At 30.5% G+C, this 13268-nt stretch overlaps 1 protein-coding gene across 1 annotated transcript; it reads left to right on the plus strand.

Annotated features, from left to right (window-relative positions):
* Window positions 1-6467: 6467 nt before the first annotated feature.
* LOC108731760 (uncharacterized) lies at window positions 6468-8378 on the plus strand. The gene is made up of 5 exons (XM_018462269.1): window positions 6468-6676; window positions 7613-7859; window positions 7929-7997; window positions 8084-8170; window positions 8283-8378. The coding sequence occupies exons 1-5, from the start codon at window positions 6468-6470 to the stop codon at window positions 8376-8378; spliced, it is 708 nt and encodes a 235-aa protein (XP_018317771.1).
* The last annotated feature ends 4890 nt before the right edge of the window (window positions 8379-13268 follow it).

A 13268-nucleotide genomic window follows, 5' to 3' on the forward strand; every position in this document is an offset into this window, starting at 1 on the left:
AATATTTTGTTTGTCCTCCGTCTTCTTTGGCACTCATTATCAACATTTTTATAAAATTAAAGGTTCTGTATACATACGTATGACTTAAGGCCGTATATATTAATGTACATAATTTTCTCTGTAATTTTATTTTGTGACATTAGCCAATGGATTCTAATCTAAAATTCTCTGTTACAACAACGCAGGTGCTTACAAATAAAATTTAAATTAATCAACCGATTTTTGTGTGAGAATTTAACAAATTTATCAATAAATAAGATAAAATTAGGTATTTTTGAATTGAAAGATTATGCCAAAATTATGGATGCTGAACAACAGAAGCGTGTCTTTTTCTCGACGATGATATTTCGACGGCGTCGGCGACTGCAATCTCGAATAAATGTTTCGAAGCTAAAGAAACAAGAACAGGTCGTATCTCAAATTAAATCTCACTTTCCATCTCAATTCAAAAACCAATTTCAAAGTAAATTCAAAAATCAATCTCGAAGATGCAATCCTTCGATAACAAAATGTCCAGAACGTAAACATCTGTTACAAATAATCAAGTGAGTATCAAGATTTATGAAGTATATATATATATATTTTGTTATAAAATAAATCAAGACTTATGAAGTATATATTATATATATATTGTTATAAAAAAGATATATTTGGAACAGACATGTTCATTCAATGCATTCAATTTTATGACATTTTTTTGAAATAAAAATCAATTTAAAGTCCATTAATTTTGCCATTATAATAAGATATATTTATAATTTATAATTTCCTTCAAAACGCTTAGAATATTTAAATTAGATTTTTTAAAAGCTTTTTGAGAAAAGAAAGTTTCTTCTTTAAATGAAAATATTTCTGATTATGTTTAATTTTGTTCTTAAGACAAGTGCACCTGGAGTTGTGTAAAGTATCGAAAATAGTATGCACTATACTTGGAGTACAGGTAGCTTGGGAAATAGGAACAATTATCATGTATCTGTCTGGAGCTTTTTATAATTTATTTGTTCGATACGTTATGCATCAGAACAAAGTTAAAAGTGTGGCAGAGCAGACAACTTTGACGGTGTCAATGTCTCTTTTGTGTGTTTTCAAAGCCGTTTTTGTGAATCGTATTTCCAAGAATGCGGCCAATGAGGTAATTTATTCTCATCTATCATTGTCTACAACAATTATAGATTTTATAATTAAAATAACATTTATTTGTAGGGAAATTCATGCGATTTATGGATGCGACACAGATACTGATATGCAGGAGGAGGTTTGTTTACTGTTATGTTGTTAAATACCATCTGATCAAATTTGACCCGGACTGGTCCATTTAAACCGCACGCGTAAATTGAATCGGTAAAAATTTTTTTTTTCTAGATTGGTACAACCTTCTCTGACATTCGTGTGAAGTTTGAGAGGGATACGTTAATTAGTGTGTGTTTGGCAGCCATTTGTTTACGACGCAAAAAGTTTGTCTGGCGATTTTTACTATGGAAAAAAAAATTAAACAACGAGTTTGTTTGAAATTTTGTGTTTCCAGTGAAATTACGGCTACGGAATCATTGAAAATGTTGCAGAAGTGTTTTGGGGAGTCTACTCTATCGAGAACGCAAGTATTTGAGTGGCATAAAGCATTCAGTGAGGGTCGTGAGGTCGTAGAAAACTTGCCTCATGCGAGTCGTCCATCCACCTCTGTTAACGACGATAACATGGAAAAAGTGAAGGAAATTGTGCTTGAAAATCGTCGTGTTGGCATTAGAGAGATAGCAGAAGCTCTCAACATCTCTTATGGATTGACTCAACACATTTTGGTTAATGTTTTGGGTATGAAGCGCATCGCCGCCAGACTCGTACCGAAAGACCTGAATTTTTTGCAAAAAGCACGTCGAGTAGAGGTCGCAGAAAAGTAGATTCCCCAAAACACTTCTGCAACATTTTCAATGATTCCGTAGCCGTAATTCCACTGGAAACACAAAATTTCAAGCAAACTCGTTGTTCAATTTTTTTTTCCATAGTAAAAATCGCCAGACAAACTTTTTGCGTCGTAAACAAATGGCGTCGTAACAAACACACACTAATTGACGTATCCCGCTCAAACTTCACACGAATGTCAGAGAAGGTTGTACCAATCTAGAAAAAAAAATTTTTACCGATTCAATTTACGCGTGCGGTTTAAATGGACCAGTCCGGGTCAAATTTGATCAGATGGTATACTCAAAAACCCGTAAAAAGAAATGGGCCATTATAATTATTACATTATAAATATTACAGTGGCCCGCTTTTTTTGCGAGTAAGTGTATAATCGATTACTCTTACGCTAATGTATTGTATAATTACCATTCAAATTGTTACAGATTCAGCAGTTTGGTATTCAAATTTTGCAAAGTCCAGTAACATTTTCCGTATTTGGTCTTACTCTTGATATGCGTGTTTTAAGCATGGTGTGTATCAAATTATTATGTATGAAACATTGCTATTATATCAGCGTTTATTATATAAAACGATTAAATTTATATGATTAAAAATATATTATATGTAACTAAAAAAAATTCAATATTTTTCACATTAAAAAAAAAGGAAAATTATTTTTATAATTCTATTTCTAATCGCAAATGCATCATATTTATACTCTTTTTATTTACAGATTTTAAAATCTGTAACGATCTATGTGGTTATTATGGTACAAGTGAGCATGACATTGGAATCGGACAATGCCGCGCGAGATGTGCATTTTTGAAGAATTATAAATATTAAATGCAGATTCTATAATAGAATATTTTAATTATAAAAGAATTAATACAGTATATCTAGTAAATGTCGCAGATTGTCATAAAAATAAAAGCTACGTAAAATAGAGTGGGGTGGTGTGACGACCTATAAATTATTTAATTATTTGTTCCTGTATTTTTTTCAATATGCACGATAATTGCTATAATTGTAATTATAATAAACATGCAATATATACTATGAAATAAAATTTTTGTAATGTAGCTCGCTTGGCAATTTTACATTTGAAATAACTTTCTACGCCAACGTCGGTCTAAATAATGTTATGCTCTGGCTGATTGTGGAGGAAGGAACTTTAAGGGATTACCCTATAGAGGCTAACATTCCTGCGCGCGAAAATTTTGAGGTTTAAATTTTACTTTAAAAAAAGATTAATTTTTATGTTATAAATATCAGCTGTTTAATGAACTCCAGAAATAAATTATTAAACTTGATTTATCTTGGTCTCAGCTCTTGCATCTTTTTGTCTTTAAATAAAAATTCATAGAAAAACGCCAATGTTATTTTTTAACTTTCACAACATATGAAGGTGACAAAGATAAAATATCATGGGACAAATGGGATTAGAGGATTATCAGAAGTGGTACCTGTATCAGCTTCACTCCTTTACATTCATTGTGGTAATAAATTCATCATATTTATAGTGATCAATCATAACGGAATGTTCGTGAAAAATACGCCTATACACATTAGAAACGCTATCATGACCGCCGACATAAATTATCTCGTCGACTCGTCGATTTAATCTACGTGACATGTTCTTGTGCGTGCACCGGATAGTATTGACGCTCTCTATGATATACACAGTATGCTCAATGTTTTAATTAGTAATAGTAATGAATTATGAGTTATAACTGTATTACATAATATATATTCAATAAGAAATAAATTACGAGTGAAGAGAATTTTCATGTTATTGTAGTATTTAATTGGTTACAGTTCCTGAATTTTCTTTTGTTTGCCATTAGTCAATTTTATTTCTAGGAATTAATCTTCTCAAGGTAATATAAAAAATTTCCCGCATGGACATAACAGTCTTTACGCAAAAATTGCAACGTTTTTAGATGGAAATAATACGTTCGGGAATATTTTTAAAATCTGTTTTTGGATTTGTTCAACCATTTGTATAACAAATGTATAGCGATTTATTGTCTTCACTATATATTCCTCATGCATCTGCATACTCAGCAACAATCATGCAGCGCAACAATCTTTCGCCAGCAATCATCTTTTTCCAGAAACGTGTTGCTGTAGGTCTTGGATCTAGCATCTTATGATATTACCTGCATCAAGGTAATAAAAAAATGATCCCTGTGCGCATGATTGTACAACTAATTACTCGTTGGTTAACAGGCAGAGTTAATTCCTTTTATAGTTACGTATACTATAGGATCGCTTCAATGGCTATCGCGGAGGCTTGTTTGCGCACATTCGTTTAGTACACTTGCGTTCTTCATAATAATCGTTTATGAACTCATGTGTGTTCCTTTATTTATTAAAAGTCGATCATTGACTTATGAATTGCGGGAAAACGAGAGCAAATAGAGCAAAGAAAGAAAGAGAGAAAAGAGCGAAGAACAGTGAATAGCATCGTGGTTTGATTTAACATAATCATCAACCATTTTTGCATAGATTTCCAAGTATAGCACATTGCGTGATATTTTCACATATGTAATATTTATACGTTAGTTTTATTTAATTATACATTATTTTAATTACATAGCAATTAATATACACTGCTGGAATTAACACTTCCTTGTAATTAATGCTGGACGCGAGAACGACAAGAAACTCTGGGAGATATATCACTTTGGTTTTTTTTAACATCTCAAGTATTCGATCATCAGTTAAAGATTAAAAACAAAGACATTTCGTTTAAGTAAACGATAGTCGAGGAACATCGTACGAAAGAGAAGAATCTGACAAGATGAAGCTATTTACGCGTCCAAAATGCTTCTCCGAAGCGATAGCATTGATGACAAGTCTCAACTGTTTATTGGGACTTCGTGCTTTTGAATATCCTCGTGGTTATTCAAGACCTATACTCAGTCTGATCTATCTTTTGTTTATATGTGGTATATATAGCTGTAGCTCATTGTATTTGGAAAGAAAATACAATGCAAACGTTGCACTGATGAAGCTGGAATACATCCTATATGAAGTATTGATGTACATTATTATTGTGTCTGTGATTCTCAAGATGTTACTAGGCTGGTGGCATACGAAGGTGAGCAAACGATACATTAACATGATGTCTTATAAGTGATTGTTATACTGCTTATTTACAAGCTATATAATATAATTTTAAGAAAAAATTATGCATTTGTATAAATTATAATATTATTTTATCATAAATTGATATGTGCAGAAATTTAAAGTTTGTTGTAAAAAGATCTTCGAGATTGATGAAACATTGCGACAGCTTGGATTGTCGGTGAATTATGACAGGATATATTTTATGACGAATGGAATAATAATTATGTGGATTATAACCATTATCATTGCGAACATTGTATCTTTTAATCACTTAAAGAAACGTGTGGACACATTTACTGCAATTCACATTTTATTGATGTACATGTATTCGTTGAGTGTCAACGGTATTAACGTCTTCGAATTCTACATATTTCTAAAGTATGTAAATTGATTCTAAATAATCCAGTTTAAGTATATTTATTAGATATATTTATTAGATATATATTTATTAGATATACTCACTAATCCTTATGTAAAAAATTAGTAATCCATGTTTTACTTAACATAACTTATTACATATAACGTTATCGTTGATATTATGTATACATTAATATATATGTTCGTGAATTAGTGATGCCAGAAAGGGGTGGTTCTACCTGAAAAAATAAATCGAAAGCGTAGAATATAATTTTTTCATATGAGGTTTTCTTTTCGAGAAAATCAATTTTAAATATCCGCCGGATGTGCATTTAACTATGTATGTCTCGACTTAATGAATCTCACTATAAATTTTTATCTCTGTTCAGGCTTGTGTTTATTATTGTACTAGTCGAGAATACACAGTAAAAGCAGAATATTTACGCACGATAAATTTTATTACTTCATAAATTGTTAAAAGTGCTGACCATTCTGTTGAATATATAATTCTGCTCTTCAAAGTAAATTTCTATGAATGCTTTTCATCGTGTTCGTTTAATTTATCAATTAACGCATCATATTCGACGAATCTTTAAAATCGATTTTCTCGAAAAAAATCTTATTAAAAATTTTATTTTATTTTTCTATTCATTATTTTGTAAAATCACCCTCTTACTAGTACTAGCTATCGGTTCACAAATATTTTGTATATAATTTTCTTTGTAATTTTGTTTTGTATCATTAGCAAATGAATTTTAATTTATTATATAATTATGAAAAAATATACAAAAAAAGACAGAAGAAAAGAGAGATAGAGATAGATAGATAAATAGATAGATAGATAGATAGAGAGAGAGAGAGAGAGAGAGAGAGAAAGAAAAATGCAAGAGTTTTCAAATACACTTAATATACTATTATAACAATGCAGGTGTTTACAAATAAAATTCAAATTAATCAACCAACTCTTGTGCGACAAATTAACAAATTTATTAACAAAAGAGATAAAATTGGGCATTTTTGAATTGAATGATTATGCCAAAATTATGAAAGTCGAACAAAGGAAGTATATTTTTTCGAAGAACATGATTCAATTACGTCGGCGGAAGCAGTCTCGAATGAATGTTTTTGTGTCAAAGGAGAGTCAAAATCGAGTTGTATCTCAAATTGAAACTGAGTTCGTTCCACCTCAGTTCAAAAAAGAATTGCAAAGTAAACTCCAAAATCGATCTCGAAGACACAGTGCCACGATGGCAAAATGTCAGGAACGTAAACATCTGTTACAGATAATCAAGTAAGTACAGAGATTATAAGGTACATTGTTATGAAATAAATTCTATAAAAAATATATTTGGACCATAGATTACAATCAGCTTTACAACTAGTAAAAATTGTAGAAATAAAAATTGATAATATTTAAAATCCATCATATTTAATGTGATATGAATAATGTTCAAAGTCAAATTACTAAGATATTTAAAATTTACAATTTTCTGCATAACGCTTAGAATATTTAATCTCTCTTACGAGCCAAATTCTCCAAATTCAAAACCAGGAAAGAATCTAAAAAACCCAGGGCGAATGAGAGTCTGCGTGGTACGAGTAGTCAATACGCAAAGTTTAATCTTAAAACTTTATTTCATGAATCCAAATAATCTTTGTACGTTTCGATTCGCTTTGGAGTTCTCCTCAGCAATAACTACAAAGTTTCTCCTTTGCATGTTTAAAACGAAGTCATCATTAAATTTACAGATTTGATGTTGTACAATTTTAAACATGAAAAGAAGCCGTCTTGAAACATTGAATCAAATTATAATGATTAATACAGTAAAATAACATTACAAATTGATTACACATTAAACAATTTTTATTAATATGTAATTTATAAGAATTCTTTAATCTGTAATTAATTTGTTGATTATATAACATCAAATCTGTAAATTTGATGGTGATTTCATTTTAAACATGCAAAGGAGAAACTTGTAGTTATTGTATTACTGAGGAGGATTCCAAAGCGAGTCGAAACGTTCAAAGATTATTTGGATTCATGGAATAAAGTTTTAAAATTAAACTTTGCTGACTATCACACTGACTCTCATTCGCCATTGGTTTCTTGGATTCTTTTCTGGTTTAGAATATTTAAGTTAGGTTTTTTTAGAGCTATTTTAAGAAACAAAAAAGTTTTTTCTTTAAATAAAAATATTCCTAATTATCTTTGAATGGTTTTAAGACAGGTGCATCTGGAATTGTGTAAAATAACAAAACTGGTATGCACTATCCTTGGAGTACAAATGGCTTGGGAGATAGGAGAAATTATCGTAATTCTCACTGGATCACTTTATTATTTCTACATTCGATACATTACACAGCAGTACAAAATTTTGCTAGAGCAAACAATTTTGATATTGGCATTCAGTTCTCTGAGCATTTTGAAAGCCGTTTATTTGAGTCGCGTTTGCAAGGATGCAGCTGATGAGGTAGTTTATCTCGTCTATCATTGTCTAATACTAATTATAGATTTTATAATTGAGCTAACACACTTACAGGCAAACAAAACCATTGAAATCATTCACGCTATTTATGGATGCGACGCAGATACTGATATGCAGGAGGAAGTTTGTTTGCTATTATATTGTTAAATTGTTATATATAATTAATTGTTGTTGATGTATTACATAATTATCGTTCTCAATTGTTTCAGATTCAACAGTTCAGTATTCAAATTTTGCAAAGTCCAAAAACATTCTTTGTTTTTGGTATCACTCTGGATAATCGTATCTTAAGTTCGGTTTGTATCAAATTGTTGCATCTAAAAGAGAGAAAGAGAAACGTTGTTACATTAGTGATTCTTAAACAAGATGACGGAATTTCTATAATTATATTTACACTTCATTTTACAGATTTTGAAAACTGTAACGACCTACATAGTTATCATGATACAAATGAGCCATGCGCTGGAATCGAACAATGATGTGCAGCTAGATGTAGAATTATAAAGAATTATACATATACATAAAAATAAAAGCTCGTAAAATAAAGTAGTAGCATTCTATAAAATATTTAATAAATATCTTTCTTTAATCTTTAGAATGAAATTTTATTCATCGTAATTTTATGAACGGTACCAGCGTTACACGTCTCTCCCTATTTTATAGATAGGGATAAATCTATGGTACAACTGGTCAAGGTGATTCTTTGTACAAACATAAGTAAAAAATGCAGATTAAACTTTTTTCATCGGAGCTTTTGTTGTGAGCAATTATTTTTTCTTAATAAAATAGATAAAATTTAATTATGGTTTAATCTTGATTACATTTTTTTAAATTCTGCCACTCGTGAAGTTATGTAGATAATATATTAACATGATAACGTTTAGTGTTTTTTCACGAATCGTATCTTTATTAAGTACACACATATAGTACTTTGTAAACTTGATTTTCTGAAACAAAGCCTCGGAGAAAAAAGTTTATTCTGCATTTTTTACTTATTTTTGTTCAAGGAATCATCCTCTGTCGATTGTAATACAGATTTTTTTTGTCCCCATCCTGTATTTTTGTAAATATTACAGATAAAACTTTTTACAAATATAATATAAAAGAAATTAGTATATTATTTAATATAACGATAACATAAGTTTTAAATAAATTAATTTGATAAATTTATATATAACGAAACGATAATAATCCATTTTTAGATGTTTAACTTTTTCAACTTGAAAAAGCCGACTATGTGGTTGCAAATGTCAACCACAATGAAAAAATTTGTGCTGAACATAAAAACATAACGCGATAGTAGGTATAAGCATACACTTCGAAGAAATGTGTGCGTCAGTAATTAAATATTCTCGGTTCCATTTTTATATTCGCTAGATATTCAATTCCTTTTACGCTATCTACGATATTATTGCATGTGGTATTCGAGATTTATATAGCGGAGTGTATGATCTCTCAAACGTCGAGTTTTTTGCACAATAGTTGCTTGTAATTGTTGTAAATACGCCAATTATAACTAATACGTAACGTACAACTTAATACATAAAGTACAACTTTTGCAACGATATTAAATATACAAAGATGTTCTAGGAATTTATAAAATTATTCTGTAATTATTAATAATTTACAGAATAATTTTGTCTAATATCTATTAAAAATCTTTTTATTGCATATCAATTCTCTATTTTACAAATATCAGTTACACCAACTTGCATTTTTAATCCTCGCATTGTCGTTAATAAGATAGCTCTTAGCTTGATACTTCGCACATATCGATCTTCTTAATGAAGTCTCCTGGGCATTCATCCATTATGAGATCACGAACACCCGATATATTTGTCGCTTAGTTCGCATAGCCTGTCTTGTAATCGTTTAAATTTATCACATTAACACTATAATATAATATAATATTACCGTTTCAATAATCAATAATTAAATTTCATTATGTTTATCCAGCATTTCACAAATTAACACATCAATTAATGAAATTCGCTATAATCTTTAAAAAATTTGCTTAAAACATCCCGTGATATGTGATGATACTATTTCGCAATGTAATTAAAAATAATTAAATTAATACTGAAAAAGTTTTAATCAAGAGATTACATTTTCCTTTCGATTTCTTTTTGTTGCAAAAAACTATTACTAACATGGACTGGTAAAAATAATAAAACACGTAGAAAATTCGATATTATGTGTCGTGCTGATCTTTCTTCAAGGATTAAAAACAATTGCAATTTTTAAAAATAAATCTCTATTGCAATCTGTCTATAATTTGTCTACAAAGACATTATTTCGATAATTTAAGCGAGTGAAATTTCAGAAATTTTGCAATTCCGCGGTATATTCGCAGTGGAAATAAAAAAAAAGGCGCGGACGATTATTTACATATATATGCAATACGTTCACAGGCCGATATCGACTATATAAGACGTGCAAATAAATCCTTTGAGGCATTATGAGGTATCGCGACCTTCGTTTACTTGGATCGCGCGTTGATCACTTCACCGCCGCCATCTGTTCGATTACCTTTGACCACCCACCTGTATCAGAGGTGATATTTATTATTACCACTAGTCGCACGTGGTATGGAACACTCTAGGTGACTAGCTATGATATTCATCGTTCATTTCTTGGTCACGAGGTGCTCATACGTGTAGTCGATGGCAAAGAGCGTTGTTGTTCGTCGTTATCGAGATCTCGGGCATATCTCGCAGTCATCCACGAAGATATTCCAGCAAAAAACTATGAAGATGATCACGCCGATGTTAGTGGTAAACGACACACGAATTTGAATCAGCAAGCGAGTCAGGATGTTAAAATCGCGTAGAGGAATTCGGAAAAAAACTAGTTGTCAATTAAAATCGCATAGAGGAATTCGGAAAAAAACTAGTTGTCACAGTTTCTGAATAGTGATCTTTAGACAAAAGTATAAGTAAGATTTTTAAATACTATATCCATTATGATGTACCTACATCCCTTAGGTATTAAAAGAAATATTACTCCCACATATATCATCGTACAAATAATAAGTTATTTTATTTTAAATGCGAAAATATCACATATATCATCGTACAAATAAGTTATTTTATTTTAAATGCGAAAATGTGACAGTTAGTTTCTTACTAAAATAATCTAATTTAACTTTAGTCTCGGTTTAGTTTATTCTTTATCTTTTTCTAATTCTTAGAATTAGAAAAAAATGAAGAGTTGGTTGAACCGAAATTAAAATTAAACTGCATTGATAGAAATGGATATTATTGTAACAACTAATCCCGGCTCATTTTTGTTAAAATATACAGTTTTTAGTAAGAGTTTATGACCATAAATTTAATTACAATTATGATATAATAATGATTAACTAACTAAATGATGAAGCAAAAATTATCTAACAATAAAACATACCATTTTTTACAATTATAGGATAGAAAAATCGCGATTTGTCAAAAACTTATCAAAGCAGCAAAGGAGAAAAAATATTTAATTACCAGCTTCATTTTCTTAAAAGTCATTGTAAGTAATATACACGATGCTTTTAATGCAAAACGTTTTAACAATAAATTAATATCATATATTAGTAATTTACAATAAAAGGAATAGAATACGCTGAATCATATTGATTAAGTTAGCTTTTTGATAATCGACCCCGGTTCCTCTACTCATTGATTTGCCTGGTGGTCTACGCTTTGATGAAGTTGTCGATTGAGCACTTGATCGCTTGTTATTTGCAGAAGACGAACTCTTTCAAGATAACTTCACATTTTAAGTAATTCTCTGTACCAACATCTATCTGACGTTACTCTTCATTCTGTGCGGCTGATTGAAAAGAAAGGTAACTTAATTTAAAAGGTTACCGTAGAGACTGACATACCCGCATGCGAGAATTCTGAGATCTAAAGTCTAATTAAAAAAAAAAATTCATTTTTATATGCTATAAATATAAGTTCTTTTTTCAATTCTAAAAGTAGTTTATCAAACTTGATCTATCAAACATAGTTTTGCGCGATCTTTTCGTCTTTGAATCGATAGAAAAATGAGAATGTTATTTTTCAATTTTCGTAGAAAGGCAATGATGATTCTGATGTTCAAAAAAATCATGAAGGGAATGGAATTACAGAAGAATATCCGAAATTGTATTTGAATCAGCTTTATTCTCTTATATTTATCATGGTAATATTATTTATTATATTTATAGTAGTCCGTTATGACGAGATGTTCGTGAAAAATGCATATTAGAATTGTTATTAATGTTATTATATTCGGGATTTAATTAAATTATCCCGTCGGCTTACTTTACGTGAGCCACGCGTCGTTCTTACCCTATACTGCAGGATATATGGCATTGACGCTTTCTATGGTATAGTATGCACAATTTATAAATTAATAATCGATTATGAGTTGTGTGACTGTATTACACATTACATATTCAATAAGAAATAAATTACGAGCAAAGACAATTCTCACGCTTGTCTTTAATTTATCGCAGTTCCCTGACTTTCCTTCAATTTGCCTTTGCATTAGTCAATTTTATTTTTAAGAATTAATCCTTTCTCAAGTAGGTAATGTGAGAAATTCCTCGTGGGGACCATAATAGTTTTTATGCAAAAAGATATAACGTTTTTGAGAGGAAATAACACGTTCTAGTCGGATATTTCTTCAATATTTTTGGATTTCTTAAAGGCTGCGGTCCACTTGACGCTACAAACGCTTCGAAGCGTTTGAGCGACCAATCAGAACAAAGAATTTTACGAATTGACTAATCAAAGAATGCTTCGAAGCGTTTGTAGCGTCAAGTAGACCGCAGCCTTAATTATACATAATGCGTTCATTAAACGCATAGCAATCTATTGGTCTATCGTCTTCGCTGCACATTTCACGTGCACACACATTGGTATATTAAGAATTATATACGTCAATAATCTTTCACTAGGAATTATTTTTTTTCAGCAATGTTGTTGCGAATCTTGGATAGCATCTTATGACTTTACTTGCATTAGGATAATGAATAAAGCATTCCTTGCGCACACGTGAATATAAGTTATTTATCGCTTCGCGGACAGAAGTGCCTATTACATGTAGATGTATATATTGTGACCGCTTCAAAGGCCACCTCGAGGGCTCGTTTGCGCACGTTCATTTAGCACATTCTTCATAATTCATAATAATCATTTATATGCTCCTTCGTTCATAAAGGTGGATCATTGATTTGCGAACTACAGAGAGACGAGTACAAACGGAGAGCAAGCAAGATAGTGAATCGCGTCGTTGTCCGATCTAACATAAATCGTTTTCACATCGCTAAGTATCGCTAAGCACATTGCATGATATTTACGGTGTGTGTAATATTTACATACGTTGTATTAATTATTTATAGTAATATGCATTTTAATTACA

The sequence above is a fragment of the Mycetomoellerius zeteki genome, unplaced genomic scaffold (assembly GCF_001594055.1).
Source record: "Mycetomoellerius zeteki isolate Tzet28-1 unplaced genomic scaffold, Tzet1.0 scaffold102, whole genome shotgun sequence".
Lineage (NCBI taxonomy): Eukaryota > Metazoa > Arthropoda > Insecta > Hymenoptera > Formicidae > Mycetomoellerius > Mycetomoellerius zeteki.